At 35.7% G+C, this 19,925-nt stretch overlaps 2 protein-coding genes across 2 annotated transcripts; both read left to right on the top strand.

Annotated features, from left to right (window-relative positions):
• The first annotated feature begins 919 nt into the window (after positions 1–919).
• LOC107839244 (BTB/POZ domain-containing protein POB1) lies at positions 920–5,514 on the top strand. The gene is made up of 6 exons (XM_016682654.2): positions 920–1,389; positions 2,193–2,315; positions 3,015–3,136; positions 3,224–3,287; positions 3,662–3,941; positions 4,350–5,514. The coding sequence occupies exons 1-6, from the start codon at positions 1,143–1,145 to the stop codon at positions 5,161–5,163; spliced, it is 1,650 nt and encodes a 549-aa protein (XP_016538140.1). The 5' UTR covers positions 920–1,142; the 3' UTR covers positions 5,164–5,514.
• A 2,543-nt stretch (positions 5,515–8,057) lies between these two features.
• On the top strand, positions 8,058–9,938 carry LOC107839243 (eukaryotic translation initiation factor 1A). The gene is made up of 2 exons (XM_016682653.2): positions 8,058–8,490; positions 9,554–9,938. Exons 1-2 carry the CDS (start codon positions 8,236–8,238, stop codon positions 9,728–9,730), a joined length of 432 nt encoding a protein of 143 aa, XP_016538139.1. The 5' UTR covers positions 8,058–8,235; the 3' UTR covers positions 9,731–9,938.
• The last annotated feature ends 9,987 nt before the right edge of the window (positions 9,939–19,925 follow it).

Consider the following 19,925-nt stretch of genomic DNA (forward strand, 5'->3'; position numbering starts at 1 on the left):
AACATGTTCGAATAAGATAATATTTTAATAATTATCCGCACATCGCACGAGTACGTATACTAATATTTACTACTAGGCACAGCACATTCTATATTTTCATTAAATTAACAAGGCACATAACATGCGTGTTTTCTTTTAATGTTTACTCTCCTCGAATTCGTTTGGTTTGATTTGAAAATCGAGAGCTAAACTAACTAATGTTTAGCGTGAATACGAATATAAAATCTTCAAGTTAAAATGAAATTTATATATTTAGAAATCATTGAAAAAGTAATATAAATATTTAAGTATAATCAAAGAAAAGTAAATAAGGATTCTTTGTGCGGGAAATACGGATAATAATTTTGGAATAAGATATAAGATTGACTTTACTCAAATGTTTGATTTGAGAAAATAAGTTATCTCGCGAGATAACTTGTTATAAACCAAACAGGAGAACTCAACCCAAAAGACTAGTCTGATAGGTGAGAGAACTCATTTGGCCTATAGACCCTTTAGCATTTCTCTTTTTTTTCCAATGTGGGACATTGATTCATTACAATCGCCTCCGCTTGAGAACCAACGACCTCGTTGGTTACAGCTATGCCCAGTTGGTCACAGCTAGCACCCCTCCTGGGTCCAGGCCACCACTACTGGCACACAAGCCACCATTCCGAGACGCGGCTCCACACGTGGTTTGTTCCTCGTTGGTCATGGCTAGCACCCCTCGGGTCCAGACCACCACTTCGAGTCATGGGCTCTTCGTTGGTCATGGCTGGTACCCCTCGAATCCAGGCCACCACTACTAGCACATAGATCATCACTCCAAGTCACGACCCCCATGTATGAGACTCTCAATGAAAGCACCAATATTATAAACCAAATGGGAGAGCCCAACTCAAAAAAACTAATTTAATAGGCGAGAGAATCCATTTGACGTATAAAACCCTTAGCATTTCTGTTTCATTTTGTGAAATATCCCTACTTATGTCATTCTGGGTACCGAAACGAGGCTTGAATCCTATGAAACAAAGCCATTTGTCAATCTATAATTCAACGTCATAGCTGACCCAAGCGAAAACCCCGCTCCCCGTCTTCCTCCTTTCACATTTTTCTCTACCCTTGTGTGTCTCGGAGACAATTACAAAGCAAAACCCACAGTGATGAAGGATCAGAATTTGGATCTTTTCGATCCGAGAACCGCAGTAATGGACCCGGAATACTCTCCGACCCGAACCCGTGACCCGGATTTCGGGTTCGCCTTCAACGATAGTAACTTCTCCGATCGTCTCTTGCAGATCGAGATTATGGCTGACCCACACTCCGATTCAGATAGCTTTCACTCACAGAGTTTAGCTGATTGGGCCCGTAATCGTAAACGACGTAGAGAAGATATCAAGAAGGACATGGGTTTGTAACTTTTTGCTCCTTTTTTCTCTTTATCTTATGCTCTGTAATCAAGCGTTTAAGCTCAGTTAGCTTGAATTTATAGCTAATTTATGAATTGGGTATCTATTTTAAGCTTCAGTTGCTTGAGTTTCTGACTAATTTATGAACTGGGTATCTATTTAAGCTTTAGTTTCTTGAGTTTCTGACTAATTTATGAATTGGGCATCTATTTAAGCTTCAGTTGCTTGAGTTTCAAGCTAATTTATGAATTGGGTATCTATTTAAGCTTCAGTTGCTTGAGTTTCTAGCTAATGTATGAACTAGGTATCTATTTAAGCTTCACTTGCTTGAGTTTCTAGCTAATGTATGAACTAGGTATCTATTTAAGCTTCATTTGCTTGTGTTTCTGACTAATTTAAATTGAAGTTAGAGAAAAAGTTCATGAAAGGTTGAGTTGTGCTTGGATCTCTTATTGGTGATAAACAATATTTCAACAGTTGCAAATTACTGAAATGAATTTCAATATCTGCTGGCTTGTCCATCAATATTTGCAAATGCTGAAGTTCAAGTGAAATTCATGAACAAGTTCAAATTTAACTTCCAAATACTTATTTTCAACTTCGACTACTTCTTTTCTTAAATGTTAATTACATGTTTCATTTTGTTGGGGGAAAGAGGAAGCGGGGGGAGTGGGCAATGAAATACACCTTAGCGTCCCTTGAAATGATTGTTATGCGTATTGATTAGACTTCTGATCTTTGTTATGCTGGAATGGGTTTTACTCGCTCTCTGATGATAACCAAACATGTACCACTCGTTTGCAGCACTGGATATCACTGCTTGTCCTGAAGAGCAGGTTATAAGTTGTAACCAAATTGATACTGAAGATGTTGAGAACGAAAATCAAGATGAATCAGTTGTTGCAATGATCGAAGAACCACACTCAGGTATTTTAACCAAACCTAGTCATATATCTCTTTTCTGCCAACTTCTGTTCCTCGATAACAATGAGGTTCCTTTAATTTTCATGCATTTTGTTGAAATACTTGCTACTTCAATGCTACTCTACTGAATTAGAATATAAAGATAAAAGAAATAGAACAGAAACATATTTATGTCAGAGATATGAAGGGCTTGGCAATGAGCCAATTGCTGATCTCTTCGGAACCATGAGCCTAAGCTAAGGCTGCTGTCTTCGTTCTTTATATTTTAAATTTGAATGTGGATGCTTATAAAAGAATTAGTATGTGGATATCTTGTTTCGAAGTATGGTGATCTCCAAGCATTCTGTCAACAAACTCTAACAGAGTGTTTGTGTTACATAAGAAAACTTTCTCTTGCAAGGATGCGTATATAGTAAAAAGGAAAGGAACCATATTTAAAGAGCAGCACGTCTGTACTGACCCTTTGATTCTGCTATATGTTGCAGAATGGAGTAGTAGCATTTCTTTGTCTGTGTATTTTGTAAATACTGTTGCATTGTCCTTCACTTTCTTTCTGCTTTCTAGTTTTGATGCTTACCTTATTGCAGTATCATATATGTTTCCAGTTGTTCCTGGTGTTCATAACTTGTATTTTGTTTGATTCTGACAATTACTTCAAAGTACCATGAAAAAGATAATCAAGCCATGGACATTTTTCTGCAGGAGATGAAGCTAATAATGCTGATGATTCATCTTGGAACTTCGATTCTCCAAGAGTTGTTAAAGTAAAAACCTTACACATCAGCTCCCCCATTTTAGCAGCAAAGAGCCCTTTCTTTTACAAGGTAAAATTCATTTTCATATGCAAGCTGCTTATGCTGTCTTGAGTTTATACATGAAGAATCAACAGAGCTCTCTTGTAATTTATGTAGCTATTCTCCAATGGGATGAGGGAGTCTGAGCAAAGACAAGTAACTCTTAGAATTAATGCTTCAGGTATGCAGAAATTTAAGACAATTTTTTTTTAACTGCAGTCTTGTCGGTTGTTACTTTGAACTGTACTTTCTGTGTGAGTATAGTTTATGGTTCCCTTTTTATGAGAAACTTATAAAGCATAGAGAATTTTCATTCATTTTATGTTCATTATTATGTCAGCATCTATGTTAGTGTGAGTATAGTTTATGGTTCCCTTTTTATGAGAAACATATAAAGCATAGAGAATTTTCTTTCATTTTATGTTCATTGCTATGTCAGCATCTATGTTAGTGATTTGACAATTATGGGTCAAATATTTTCACCTTAGAGAAGCTGTACTAATTCCTATTAATTTTGTGAGAAATAAATATTCTTTGTTCATTCTCATGGAGCAGAGGAAGCCGCACTGATGGAGCTCCTGAATTTTATGTATAGCAATACATTGACCACTAATACTGCACCTGCTTTGCTGGATGTACTCATGGCGGCCGACAAGTTTGAAGTTGCTTCTTGCATGCGGTATTGTAGCAGGCAACTGCGTAATTTACCTATGACTCCAGAGTCTGCTTTGCTGTATTTGGAGCTTCCTTCTAGCGTCCTGATGGCTGAAGCAGTTCAGCCTTTGACTGATGCCGCAGAACAATTCCTAGCTGCAAGATACAAAGATATTACCAAGTTTGTTTCGTTACAGACCAAACTCGTTTTCTTCTTAGTTCTGTTAATTTTTTCTAACTTCTAATGCAGCTGTTTGTTTTCCATATAATGATATTTCAGTTTCCACAGCACACTTTGTTCGATACAGTGGTTATAAATTTATGTTTTCTAGGAGGCCTTTTTTATCCTGTGCCAGAAATTTTTCTTGGAATTCTGCCCTACATTTCGTCACTCAAAATTTTATTGCATTTTCTTTATTTGTAATTGTGAAAGAACGAAAAGTTTCTTTCCATAGCCCATAAGTACTTGTTTTGAATGTGGACAGGGTACAAGTGAAAAATCTGTTTCCATTTACTGCTGCTTTTGGTGAGTTTTGATTAGCTGTCACACTTATATGTGCTTGATAATGAGCTCATTGTCTATGGACAGGTTTCAGGAAGAGGTCATGAAGTTGCCTCTTGCTGGAGTAGAGGCTATTTTGTCCAGTGATGATCTCCAGGTAGCATCAGAGGATGCAGTGTACGACTTTGTGTTGAAGTGGACAAGGACTCATTATCCACAGTTAGAAGAACGGCGAGAAATCCTTGGTTCACGACTTGGTCGTTGCATCCGTTTTCCTTTCATGAGCTGTAGAAAGCTTCGGAAGGTTCTGGCATGTAATGACTTTGATCATGAATTTGCATCCAAGCTTGTGCTTGAGGCTCTCTTTTATAAAGCTGAGGCTCCTCATCGTCAGCGAACCCAGGCTGCAGAAGAATCATCCTCCACTAGTCGTCGTTTCGTGGAGCGTGCTTACAAGTATCGACCTGTCAAGGTGGTTGATTTTGAACATCCACGGCAACAATGTGTAGTCTACCTGGATCTTAAGCGGGAGGAATGTGCTAACCTATTTCCTTCAGGAAGAGTGTATTCTCAAGCATTTCATTTAGGAGGACAGGGTTTTTTCCTGTCTGCACATTGCAACATGGATCAGCAAAGCTCTTTCCACTGTTTTGGTCTCTTTCTGGGGATGCAGGAAAAGGGTTCGGTGACTTTTGCTGTTGATTATGAATTTGCAGCAAGAACAAAACCAGGGGAGGAATATGTCAGCAAGTACAAAGGTAACTACACTTTTACAGGGGGCAAGGCAGTTGGCTACCGCAATCTATTTGCCATACCATGGACTTCTTTCATCGCTGAGGACAGTCCATATTTCACCAATGGTACACTCCACCTCAGGGCTGAACTTACTATCAGGAGTTGATTCCTTTGTCAATGGATACTTTTCTTTTTGCTTCTTGGTTGAGTTCAACGCCCAATGGTTCTGGTTTGATAAAAGCATGTAAGGCAAAGTTTAGATGAAGGTACCCACTGCCATAGGCTAGGTATTGAAGTATTTTGTATTAAATCACTTTGGCCATGCTGAGATGAAAAAGGATGTAAATGGAATTGATGAGTGAAAGAATGTTTTCTTTTGAACGTTGGTTACCTCTGAAATGTTCTAATGTAATGTAATACTAGTAGCGTTTGTATCATCAACATGCTGACAAACTTTTGAACGTTGGTTACCTCTGAAATGTTCTAATGTAATGTAATACTAGTAGCGTTTGTATCATCAACATGCTGACAAACTTTCTTCTGGTAAACAGCATTCCTGCTAAAGCATGGATAACATATCGAAGGTGGCACATAAACTTATTGATGTTGTATAGTATGGTTGATTACATGGTCTATGCTTACTGAAATTTGTTAGTGAGCTCTGGCCAATGGCCATTGGGCTTTCATAGCATTGAGTCATCTTGTCCATCTTGCAATGAATTTTTCTTATTCCACTGCTGTTTCTGCCAATTGAACCTCAGCTTGCAAGTGCTAAATAATTTAACGTTGTTTCGAAACAATTAGTTTGTCCTGAATGCCATGGTAAACAATGCACACTACATCATGTCTCGATCAGCATGCTAGCAAAAACTTTCTTGCAATAAACAAGATATCTGCTTAGCAGTTTTGGAATCACATCCACCAGTGGTTACAACAGTTAACAAAAGAATTCAAACCACTTTACCTGTTTGTTTGCCCAATAGTTTTAGCTGTATCGAAAAAGGGCGGTTCATGTTCTTTCATTGATTGGTTATTCCTCCGAGCTGTCTTATATACATTGAATGTGGTAAATGTAAGATGCTCATCCAAAACGTTTTGTATACTATTCCTTGGTACGTCTTTTGGCATTATTTCTGAATGTCCACAAGGCTCTGATAATCTTCCCAAAGTGTTTGAAACTTTTTTTTTTTAAATTCAAATTAAGCGCTGAAGTGTATCTTTTTGCTAAAAATAAAAATTGCAACTTATAATACTAGTGCTGGTTTTGAGTAGCTACATTTTATATTTACAATTTTTTTGTTTGATCCAACTCCAACAATTGATAAATGACGTGAAAAGCGACAAGTAAATTAAGATGAAATGAGTTATTTAATGTGATAAATGAAATATTAGGAAATCTATTGAAATAGGTTATGCTTTTTTGTGATAATGGTAGAACATTATCTAAAATCTTATTCAGTGAATTTATCCTGCTAGGAGAAAATAACAGGGAAAGAAAAGAATTTCCTATTTATATCACAATAGAATAAAGAACAATTGATGTACGCAATCTAATACTACAATTATCTGAGTTGACTTCTACATGTTTGATACTTCCTCCACATCTTTCTCCCTCTCTATATATTTTATTTTCTTGGGACATTTGCCTTCGATGTTTGAGATGTTAATTGAAATTTAATTAATTTAAATTTGTGTATTATAAAATTTAAGGTCTTTAATTTATTGTTACCGCTTTTATATTTACCGTCAAGAAATAGGAATAAGGTCTAATGTTACTTACTTTTTTTAAGTTTCACTCGTAAAATTAAGTTGAATATGTTATTATTATTTGATCCAATTAGTGAATGCTAATAAAGATATTTAAGAAAGAAAAAGTTATAGTTAATGCCATATTTTTATATAACTAGTTTAATCGTATGTGCCTCGCACGTGTAACATTTGATTATTTAAAATTTAATAATTTTGTTATTGTTGAGATTTTCAATGAAGCGCAAAAAGTTCAAATCAATTTTTAAAGATTCTTCACACTTTAATATAATAATGTAAACATAAACATATATTTTAGTATAAGCACATATGTATTTTACCACCAGAAATTTCAAGTAGTTGATGGATCATCACTTTTGCATTTGTCACGTGATACCTCTTTTCCTTGCTGCTAGAGACTAACAGAGGCACATCAATTTGAACCATATTTGTAATACGATTGTTTTTATATTTTTATTCTATATTTAAAATCTTTTCTTGTTTTAAAAGTCAAATCTTAACAAAATCATTGATTATATTCTTATTATGTACGTTAAACTTTTAAAAATTTGGTGCTTCTTAAATTTTTCTTGCTCTAACGCTTTTATATTTATTTTTAGATTTTTCAAATCTTCTTAAATTCAAATTTAGTTGATTTAGAATTCTCAAACTAATGGAAAAAGTATTTTATTGTCATTAATTCCACTGATTTCTAATAAGGAAAAGTTTTATCATAAATATATTTAATTAATTTTCATCTCCTAAATATTAGAAAAATAGTGAAAAGACAAGTTTGTCTAAAACAAAGATTTTTAATAAAGGACAAAAGATTCAAACAATATTTTTAAGGTCCTTCACACTTTTAATATAGTATAAATAAATAATATAACTATGTTTAATAATAATATTTCATTATACTTCTTTCGTTCAATTTTACCCGTCATATTTTAAGTTGGCACACCGATTAATAAAAATAATTAATAACATAACTATTTTATCATATATCTATATAAATTTGATTAGAAAATTAGTGATAAGTAAAAGCGGAGATAGTAACTGTTATATTTGTATACCATGTTATATTATATGATGATTTGTATAAAAACATTCTACTATACTAATAGAAAATTATTTAAACAAACGACATTGTTATTGAAAAATTTAATTGTACACTAATGTTCCTTTAGTCATTTAGAAAAGAGAAGAAAAAGAAAAACTGAAATTTGCGTCAGAAATTTACTAATTTACTATTTTGTCCTCACATATCACGGCTCATTACCAAACCGCCAAGGGATAAAATAGTCTAAACAACCGACTCTCGTAGTTTCGACGCTAGCTCCATTGAGAAAAACAAAAAGACCTATATAAAGATAAAACTAAAATTAATTGCATCACCTTTTTTCAGATAAGAAAAAAATCGAAGCTGTCTTCAGTTGTTTCTAGGGTTTCATTCATTCATCGTTTTCAAATTAGCAAAACCTAAGAAGCAATCATGCCGAAGAATAAGGGCAAGGGAGGAAAGAACAGGAAGAGAGGAAAGAACGAAGCAGATGATGAGAAGAGAGAGCTAGTATTCAAGGAAGATGGACAGGAATATGCACAAGTACTACGTATGTTAGGTAATGGAAGATGTGAAGCTATGTGTATTGATGGTACTAAACGTCTTTGTCATATACGTGGTAAGATGCATAAGAAGGTTTGGATCGCTGCTGGTGATATCATCCTTGTTGGTCTCCGTGATTATCAGGTTAGATCTGGGTTTTTTCTTGCAGATTTAGAATTTTTTTCGGGTATAGTTTTGGTAGTTAGTTGTTGTGTTTCGCTTATCGTTTGCTTATCGAGAGTCGATTTGACTAGTTTTTGAAGTTAAATTGGATTGGATTAGTTTAGTGTTTTAAAATTAAAATTTGGATATTCAATAACTGTGTAGGAAGTAGTATAAATTGCAAGTTTTGATATGGTTTGACTCTCGAAAAGGAATTTGTGGCGAGTATTTTGGAACCGAGGGAGTACTTTTAGTTGGAATTTGAGCCTTGCACTTAATTCTATCTTTATTGGCGCTGTTAAAACTGAGATTTTCTCTCTTTATTTCTCGCTTTGTTATTCCTATTGAAAATTTGAGATTTTGATGGACCAAAATTGAGTGGAAAAGAATATAGAGGTTCAACTAGTACAGGATTTAGATGAAAGCATTCATTGATTGATTGAAAACTGTGTTTTTGCTTTTTCCTTGGCGTCTTTTCAGCTGTGTTTTATGTATCTGTATACGGGTTGTACGTTGTCTATAATTTATGGATTTCTTCCCCCAAAAGAAAGTTAGGTAAAAGAATGAGTAGGTGAATCATATTTTTTGTTTATGGACTGATTGTAATTTGTGTATTTGGCCAAGCTAATTTAGTTCCACTATGTTTCTGTTGTTGTAAGCCTTAAAGGACCAAGATGGTATTGTTATTTGATTATTGAGTGTCATAAGAGTATACATGTAAAGTAGTCATATTTTGTTTGTATTATATGTTGTTATTTGAGGGTCATAAACTATAAATATGAAGTCTTGATATCCTTTTTTGCTCAATGATGAATTCTGGTTATTCTACGATGTGATGCATTACAAATCTTTGATTAACTATCAAAAAGAAAAATGTTATGAGAGTGCGAAGAAGATTTCTGTGTTTGTAAATGTCCCTCTTTTGGATGTGAGGATCTTTTTTGTACTGTTACTTGGGTGATTAGTCACAAAATTGGGTTGCTTGTTAATGTTAGTCAGCTCTTATATAATGTGAATTTGTCTTCTGTTTTTGGGTTTTTGCCAGGATGATAAGGCTGATGTAATTCTGAAGTATATGCCAGATGAGGCAAGGTTGTTGAAGGCTTATGGAGAGTTGCCAGAGAACACTAGGCTCAATGAGGGTATTGCTAATATGGATGAAGAAGATGATAATCCTGCTGATGATTACATTGAGTTTGAAGACGACATCGACAAGATCTAAATTTCCTGGTCTTATAGTGCTGTGACGGGGGTTCTGATGGCCTCGCTAAATATTTCGTTGGAGTTTGAGTTAAATACCAAAAACAAAAAAGAAAAGAGTACTTTATATCTACCGTTTGAAGTAATATGATTGTCCTTTGTGCACTAGTATTTCTGTATGAAGATTTATGCTTTTATAATACAATTGCAATAACCTGTTCTCTATTTTACTCATGCAATTCTTTATCCTTTTTATGCAATAATAGCCTATGCTGATGCTCAAAAAAGGAGGAGGAAGAGCCTTCTGAGTTGCTCTAGATTTACTAAAACCCCGCTGAACATTGAACCCGTTCCATAAGGTACAATGTGTGGTTTATTGGCGTCTTTTGGAGTGTGCGGTTTTGAGCAAGATGTTTGTAGGCTTACTAGCTATGACGAAAATCTGGAATCAGTTCTTTGTAGTTTAGTACTGCTGGATATCTCTTGCTGCCTCTGTTTATGGATTCTGAATGTTAAAAAAAAAAGAAACTTCTGTGTTCAGTCTGTGTGTGTCTGTTTCTATGCTTCTTAGACTCTTGCTCTTGGTTATAGTATTCATGCTGGAAAAGTGCCTACTCAGTTGAAACTAGCCTGTCACACTTCTCAGTGTTGCATTTTGGGGTCCTTTCCAGAGTTCTAATTCATGGGTTATATGATTACTGTCTCGTTTTGCCTTGTAATGTTCTTCAGCGATGAGACAATGACCCCAGTTTTTGCCTTCTCTTCATAGAATGCCTGCTATGTCATGGGCTGAAATGTAGTATTAACAGGTCAATCTTGCAGCATTACTGTTCTCACAAGTGATGGTCTCGTTTGAACTTTTCACAACCAGTATTACAATTTACATACATTCCAAGGTTGAACTTATGATTTTAGTCAACAACCTCACACAATTTGTGTTGAATAGCTGAATTTGGAACCTAAGCACTTTAATTTTGTTTACAACTCTTGTTTAGCTTACTGGTATCCCCAAATTGCGCTGTTCTTTTTTTTGTTGGCACTTGGCAGCAACCTGATTCCACTATCATTATCATTTGGCGTGAAGTTGTATAGTTGTATTAGTCGTTAGTTCTACTCTAGGAAGCCTATGATATAGTGATCAGCCTTCAAATACCTTCCTGCTTATTGAGAAGCTCTTCTTGACTATTGCAACAGGCGAATCAACATTAATGTTATTTTACTCTTCAGCTACTCGACATGATTTATAACATTGAGAATCTTAATAATGGATCCACTTATTACTATTTAAGTACGAAACTTTATATTCAGAGACAAAAAGAAACGAGCTTCTCAGCTAAGTAATGTCGTATAAATTGGTGGCAGCCTGGCCAGATTGAAAGGGAAACAGCTACGACTCCGATCAAGAGATACACCAACTAATACAAACCTAGTTCATACCAAGCTACGTCTCAGAAAGATGTTTGAAGGATTTTAGCTATGGCTAAGGTTTGGAATCAGTTCTCTGTAGTGTGGTGGTGCTGGATATACATTACTGCCTTTGGTTTATGGATATGCTGAATGAGTTTCTATGCTTGGTTTTCCCTGCCGGAGAAATGCCAACTCAGTTGAAATTAGTCTGTCGCCCTTCTCAGTGTTGCATTTTTGGGTTCTTTCCAGAATACTAATTCATGCATTAGAAGATTACTGTCTGGTTTCGCCTCGAAATGCTCTTAAACTATGAGACAGTGACCCCAGTTTTCGACATTTCTTCATGTTTCTATGATGCAGGCGAATATGCAGGACATTATTGGTATACTGAGATGTTCTAGTACTAAAAGCAGGTCAGTCTATATTGTTCTCATAACTGATGGTTTCATTTGAATTTCATAATCAGTATTACACACATTCCAGAGTTAACATATGATTTTAGTCCAACAACCTCGCAAAATGGATGTCGCATTTGAATGTCAGTTTTGTGCCATACATGTTTTCATTGGCATCAGTTTCATGAGCTAAAAGAGTTGTCCGTAAGATGGAAGGAAATATACAATTGCCCAAAGACTGATAAACTGTTTTTCTCCTCACCCAGTGCCTGCATATCGTCGTCATGTGTAACTATATCCAATGAGAAGAGTATGATTTTGTTTTCTAAACTAGCAATCCAAGCTCTAGAGAAAGAATAGGTTATATTCTTATCTACCGCATTACCTAATAGTAATAATGTAAGCTGGGAAAACACAAGCATAACGAACTTGCCTGAATGAAGGTGATTCAGAGTAGTCACTATAAAGTGGAATTACAAGGAGCGAAGTCCGTAAGCAAATTGTGAAACAGTGCACGGACGCACACCTGGCGTGATGTTCTCTGGGTTGGGAGGGAGGAAAATAATGTGGGGCATTCTTTTTTTGTGGTATAATCATTTAGTATTCAAAATTCATTGGTTCAAATAAGTGAAGCAAAAGCCTTATTTGTGGTATAATCATTTAGTGGTGTTTGGAAGAGATTATAAGTTGGTCAAATATCTTAGGAGTATTCGGTAATTTTGAAAATTGCTTAAAAAAAAAATTAATTTTGACTTAAAAAAGTTAAAAATAAGAAGTTGATATTTCCTATTTATTTTTTCTAACTTATAATCTATTCATAATTGATCAAATAAATGATTTTTTTGCCTTTATAATAATTGCACGTCATTTGACCATGAACCCAAAAACAGGTAGACGTACTTCTGATCCATTCTGCTTTCTGTAGTAAGTCACATTTTGTTTGTAATCATTTGATAATATATATTTTCTCCCCCTTTTTTTTTTTTTCGTAGTTTTGCTTTAGAGTTAAAATATAAACTTCATCAATATTTTAAGATATATTTTTAAATTATATTACAAAAATAAATTTTTAATTTATAATACTTTTCATATAAATTGTAAATATTTAAATTTTAATTTTAAAATATTAAATTAATCTAATTTCATTTAACTTTAAAAATTAGTCAACTAAACTCTCAAATCCTCAATTCATACGGATAAGTTAGCAATTCGCGACTTTAGATAAGTTCATTCAGTCTTCTCTCTCAATTAAAAAATGTAATAATTACGACGTGAGATAACACATAAGTAAAGGAAAGAATATTTTCTTTTTTCTCTCTTTTCCTTTTTTATTGGTCTGAAAATTAGTATCTTTTCACATTTAGCAACAATACAATTCTGAATTTTTATTTTAATCTTGATGAAATGATTTATTCATGAAATTATTAGATATATAGATATATATATATTAATTTTAATTTGAATCATTTTAGAAATAAAAATTAATAATAATTAACTCTACATATTGTTAACAGCTGAAGGGTATTTCAGACATAAAAGCACTTGTTGACCAAACACATCAACAATTTTTTTTTCAGTTTCAACACTTTTATCCAAACACGTAACTAACTGCTTATTTTTAAAAGAGTAAATACATAATTACCCCTCTAATGTTGGTCGTGATTTTCAAAAAGACACCTAAACTTTGAATTCGACCTATTACTCTACGATTCTTCTTTATTCCGTTCCAAATTTACCATTTTGGACCTCTGCGTGTATACACGCACCACAAGCGCGTGAAAGTGCTCAAAATTGACTTTTTTGACCAATAAAAAGCTGCCACATATAAATAATTAATATGTAATTTATATTTTTTTTAAAAGGAAAAAAATTAATATTTATTTATTTTTTTAAATTACCTAGTACCCCCAAAACCCACCCTTTCTTCTTCAACACCTTCAACACCATTAAAACTTCATTGAAACTTTTTTTTTTGTTTAAATATCATTAAAACTCAATCAAAGCTCAACACAAAGTCTTTTTTAACACAATATCTTCTTCAACACCATTAAAGCTCCTCCATTAAAGGTCTATTGAAACTTTTTTTTTTTTTTTAAATTCTTTAAAACTCCATTAAAGCTCCTCCATTTAAACTCATTTAACTATCTTTAAAACTCAATTCAATCATTTAACTATCCTTAAAACTCAATTCAATCATAAAACAATTTTTTGAATTGATTTGAACAAAAAAAAAATGGACGTGAAGCGGGGGGCGTAGGGAGAGATACTGGTAGGGTGGGGGTGTTGAATGGAGGGTGGGGGTGGGGGTGGAGGGGAGCTGCTGGATGTCGGGGTTGGGAGGAGGGTGTAGGACAGAAAATATTATGACGACGACACCAACAAGAATATATCCGGTGTATTTCTATGAGTCAAGTTTGGAGAGGGTAGAGTGTCCACAGACCTTACCCTTACTTCGTGGAGATAGAGAGGCTATTTCCAAAAAAAAAAAAACCGCCTCAAATATATGTTAGACGTTATGATTGCAAAATGATAAGTCTGATGTTCGGAACATCTCCAAAATCTCAGGAATTCTATGCAAATTAGACGTAGAAAAGGCCTATGATCACTTCAACTAGGATTTCCTATAGAACCAAAAATACGAAAATCCAACTCCTCCCCATTAGGTCTCCATAGCAGATCTGACTCATCCGTGGATGGTACCACCTTGCCCAGCGTTCTTCAACCAACAATGTAACCGTTTCACTCGTAAAAGGTGAACGGAAGGGGTTAAAGAAAAAATGAACACCATTTCACTCGTAACAACTTTCTTTTTCTCGTTTCCAGGCATAACAATCAGAGCACTATCAGATTATAGTTTTGGTACTTCCGAAAGTCGAACCATCATCATCAATATTTGATAAATGCGCCCTTTAGTTTGTGGAACTTCATGGTCTTTTGGGAAAAGAAACATTTTATTAGATTCGGTACAAAGAAAATGTTCTTCAACAAGCCGCGTAAAGTTGAATTTCATTGTTTCTTTAACTAAAGAAAAGGATTCCTTTCCCAAATCCTTCCTACCCCCCCCCCCCCCCCCCACACACACACAAAGGAAGGAAACTCAGCATTGAACCGTAAAGTTAATGCATCAATAAAGAAAGGCATGCAGTCCAGTTACCATTGTCAAAAAAACAGGCATATAATAATGATACGAAAAGAATTATCAATAACAACAACATACCCAGTGTATTCCCACATAGTGGGGTCTGGGGAGGGTAGAGTCTACCCAGACCATACCACGACCTTAGGTGAAGTAAAGAGACTGTTTTTGATAAACCCTCGGCTTAGGACAGTAAACCAAACACAAAAGATAAATACATATAAACTAGTACGGTACGCAAAATAAACTAACAGTATAACAAACACCAAAGATAAGTGCATATAAACTAGTACGGTATGCAAAATAGCCACACGATAATACTACAGCCACAACACCACGAACAAGAAACTCCAGACAAAAGAACCGCTCCCCTACTATTATCGACGCACTCCCACTCCCTAACCCTCTACCCCAATCCGCATCTCCACACCTTCCTATCAAGGGTCATATCCTCCGTAAGCTGTAACTGCTCCATATCATGCCTAATCACCTCGCTCCAATATTTCTTCGGTCTACCTCTACCCCTCCTAAAATCATCCATAGTCAGTGTCTCACACATCCGCACTGGAGCATTAGAACCCCTCATCATCTTGTGTTCGAACCAACGTAACCTCACTACTCGCATCTTGTTCTCCACCGAGGCAACTCCCACCTTCTCTCGAATAATCTCATTACTCACCCTATCTTTCTTGGTATGTCCACACATCTATCGCAACATTCTCATCTCCACCACCTTCAACTTTTGAATGTGGAACTTTTTAACTGGTCAACACTCCGCTCCATACAACATAGCCAGTCGGACTACCACTCTGTAGAACTTACCTTTAAACTTCGGGGCACCTTCTTATCACATAAAACTCACGAAGCGAGCCTCCATTTCAACCACTCTGCCCCAATACGATGCGTGACATCCTCATCAATCTCACCATTGCCCTGAATCATAGACCTCAGATACTTAAAACTCTCCCTCTTCTGAATGGCCTGAGAGTCCAGCTTCACAACCACTCGAGCCTCCTGAGACACATCACTGAACTTACACTTCAAGTACTTCGTCTTGGTTCTACTTAACTGAAATCCTTCAGCCTCAAACGTCTGTCTCAAAATCTCCTATTTATCATTAACTTCACCCCGAGTCTCGTCAACCAGTACCACATCATCTGCAAATAACATACACCAAGATACCTCTCCTTGAATATGTCGCATCAAAACATCCATCACCAAGGAAAATAAAAATAGGCTAAGATTCGACCCCTAGTGCAACCCTATCAAAACTGGGAAGTGCTCCAAATCTCCACCTACTATCCTCACACAAGTCTTTGCACCATCATATATATCCTGAATCGATCTAGTGTACGCCACGGGCACCCCTCTAGCCTCCAAGCACCTCCACAGAATCTCGCTGGGAACTCAGTCATATGCCTTCTCAAGATCAATAAATAACATGTGCAAGTCCGTCTTCCTCTCTCGAAATTGTTCCACTAATGTCCTCGCAAGGTGAATGCCTTAGTGGTCGAGCGATCCGGCATGAAACCAAACTGATTCTTAGAAGAGGGCGCTCAAATTTTCATCTTTTTCAGTTCTATTACACTTGTTTCAGTCTTGAAGGTTCAACATGTTATTGGCTTTTTCCCACCCGCCCTTTCTACTGAATAAGGTTCCTTGTGCATGATCAAGGGATGCATAGTGATAGTCCTGGTAGTTACTAATTTCTATTTTTTCCACAGGAAAGAGAGACATTAAAGCCAAAGCTTTGGAAGTGGTTGAAGAAAAAGAGAAAGTAGAAGACGAGCAAAGAAGCTGTGAAGCGCGAATAAGTACAACATGTGATTGGAAGGAAACAGGCTGAGGTAAGGAGGAGAGAAAAACGAAAGATAAAGGAAAATAACGCGAGTAGAAGAAGCAAGGCAACAGCAGAGGATGTAGAGACAATAAACTCCTACGAAAGGAGCGGATAAAGATCAAAGGAATTCCCAGTGTCGAATGCAGCAATCTTCCTATTTGGAAATCCGTCTTTTCTGCCTCTATGTTGTGAATCTGATCTAATTTTGATCATCTTAGCTGTAAGACGAAAAGATGATGGCTTAAAAGAAAAGTAACAGTAACGTGAAAAAGTTTCGAACTGGAAATAGAGAAGAGTTGGAAAAAAACTTTAAGAAGGAATTTGCTGAACCCAAGCCAGCTGAATTATTGAGAAATGATTCATATCAAGCAACAATATTAGCAGGAGGATGTCAAGTTTCTGACAACTCTACTGATCATGAAAGGGCGATGCATCCCCATAGCATTTTCTACCATGCCATCAAGCTCAATTCATTTAAAGTTCTTTTCCAAATCATGCCAGTGAATGTATGATTTACACCCCAATAGTTGCTACATTTTAAATTTGTCATGTCATCATTATGCCCAAAAAGGCGGCTAGAGTTAGAAATTTGACTAGAGTATTTTGACTTATATTAATTCTGTGTTATGCAAACTTTAAATTTTCAAATAATGATCTCAGTTACAAGAGATTTCTCTGTTTATCCACCTTAGTAGTTAATTTTGTTTTTGAGTGTTAATCACCATCAATTACAAAAGTTACCGACCATATTTAGTAGAATCATATTTTATTTATTAGAAAGTAGATTATATATATTTAGTCTAGAATATTATGTTATTATATTGACCATATATAGTTCTTACCACGTATAGTATTTTCCATGTATAGTTTCCCTTGTAACTATAGTATCGGTGCTTTACCCTTTTTTCTCTAGTTGTCTCTCCTTTTTTTCCTTTCCTTCTATTCATGTTTTTTTTCCCCAGCCCATTTCAATGGATTCCCATCATCAACAATGGAACTTGATGAAAATAATTATTTTTTGTGGGCTTCGTATTTTCGAAATTTTCTTGAGGAAAAAAAGTTGTGGGTTCATGTTACTTCTCCCAAACCAAAAAACACGATTGAGAATGCCGGAGTCATCTCCTAATGGTGTGTTTCTGATGTAAAGATACGCACATGGATTATAGAATCCGTTGACAGCACAATTGCTCCGAATCTTAGTCCTATGACCTCTGCTCGTACGATATGGGACTACCTCCTAATGGATCTATCAGCGTAGTAATGATGTACAAATTTATCAATTAGAACATTCCCTTACATAATTTTCTCAAGAGACCGCTAACATTCAAGAATTTTATTGTTCCATAATGCTAATTTGGAATGAGATGGATATGATTGATGACACTAGTATTCCAGAAGTGGCACTCAAAATGGTCCTTAAAATACGACAAAAATCTCATTGTTGTACGTTCCTTATGAACTTACGGCCAAAGTTTGAGCATATTCAGGCCTCTATTCTCAATGCAACTCAACCTCTTCGCTTGATAGTATCCGTGCTGATCTTTTTGCCGAAGAGACTCGTCTGGCCTCTCTCTCTTCTCTGAGTTCCCCTCCTAATTTCTTTGTTGCTTACATGGGGAAATATCGTTACTTGTCACTGTTGAGTGGTTCAACTGTCATGAGAAGGGTCACTATCCTTCTCATTGCCATAACCAGAGTAGTTTTACCTCCAAATTATTTTATCGATATTGCAAGAAAGATAGTCATCTGATAGAAAATTGTTGAATCTGTCCACCATGTTCCAACCATTCAACCACTTCTACAGCCTTTACTGTTAGAGTAGGTAAAAAGTCCCACATTAGTTGGGGAATGGACTAGTAGTTTGCTTATATGGACTTGGGTAATCCTCACCTCATGAGCTAGCTTTTGAAGTTGAGTTAGGTCCAATATCCATTCTATCATGGTATCAGAGCCAGGTCCATCCCCGTCTTGTGCACTTGAGTAATCCTCACCTCATGAGCTAACTTTTGAGATCTTATCCAAGGTCATGCCGAAGGTTTTGAGCCTAAGTGCCACTCATCATATGACGGGTGACTTGACAATCTTTACTTCCTCAAACCCTTCTTCGGTCCCTGTAACTATCACTGTTGCTAATGGAACGAATCTTGACATTCAAAGCAGTGGCACTTTATCCTTGTAACTATCACTGTTGCCAATGGAACGAATCTTGACATTCAGAGCAATGACACTTTAAAGTTTATCTTCCCTCATTCTCCTACTCTAGTCTTATCTAGTGTTTTTTATGCCCCTAAATTATCTGCTAATTTGATTTCTATTAATCAGCTTGTTGACAAAAAGTGCTTAGTTTTTTTCTCACCCAATGGTTGTCTTATTCAGGATCTGAGAACTGGGAAGGTGATTGGTCGAGGTCGTAGACAAGGGGAACTCTTCATCTTATATTTGGCCTCATCCTTCAACTCTCATAAGTGTTTTCTTGCTCCATTTTCTTAAGAGGTCAACTCCGTCAATGCTTTTTGGAAACTGTGGCATAGGCACTTGGGACATCCTTATACTCAGAGTCTCAAGTCCTTGTTTTCTTCTGGTGATTTAGTGTCTGAGATAGATTTCAAGAATAATGTCATTATTGATTGTGAATCTTGTGCTCTTGCAAAATCACATTTGTTGTCATTTAATAAAAGTATTCATCATACTACTTCTTCCTTTGAACTTATTCACTCTGATGTGTTGGGGTCCTGTGAGCTCTAAGTCACTCTCTGCCAATTTTTATTATTTTATATTTGTAGATGATGTATCTCGATTTACATGAATTTACTTTATTAAACACAAATCTGAGGAATTCAGGGTCTTTAAGTATTTCTATGCCATGGTTCATACTCAGTTTGAGAAAAATATAAAAATCCTTCGCACGGACTTAGGCGGTGAATACATCTTTAAAGATTTTGAGCATTTCTTGGCTACTGAAGATGTCATTCATCAAAAAATTTGTCCTCACCAGTCTTAGCAGAATGGTGTTGTTGAGCAGAAACATCACCATATTATTGAAACAACTCGTGCTCTTCAACTTCATGCCAATTTTCCATAATTATTTTGGGATGACAGTGTCCACACGGATGTGTATCTCATTAATCGGATGCCCACTAAGGTTCTCCAAAACCAGTCCCCTTTACAGAAGCTTTTTGATACCAAGCCTTTGAATAACACTTTTCGTGTTTTTGGATGTACGTGTTATGTGCTACTTCCGAGATCTGAGTACTCTTATGATGCTAAGTCTGCCAAATATATTTTTTTGGGATATTCAAACACTCAAAAATGTTATCGTTGTTATGATTTAGATGCTAAATGAGTGAAGATCTCACACAATGTTCTATTTTTTGAGGACTCATTCTCTTTTTGCTCAACTATAGAATTAACAGATGTCACTGTTCTGTTGACTCCCTTA

Source organism: Capsicum annuum, chromosome 8 (genome assembly GCF_002878395.1).
Source record: "Capsicum annuum cultivar UCD-10X-F1 chromosome 8, UCD10Xv1.1, whole genome shotgun sequence".
In the NCBI taxonomy this organism is placed as follows: domain Eukaryota; kingdom Viridiplantae; phylum Streptophyta; class Magnoliopsida; order Solanales; family Solanaceae; genus Capsicum; species Capsicum annuum.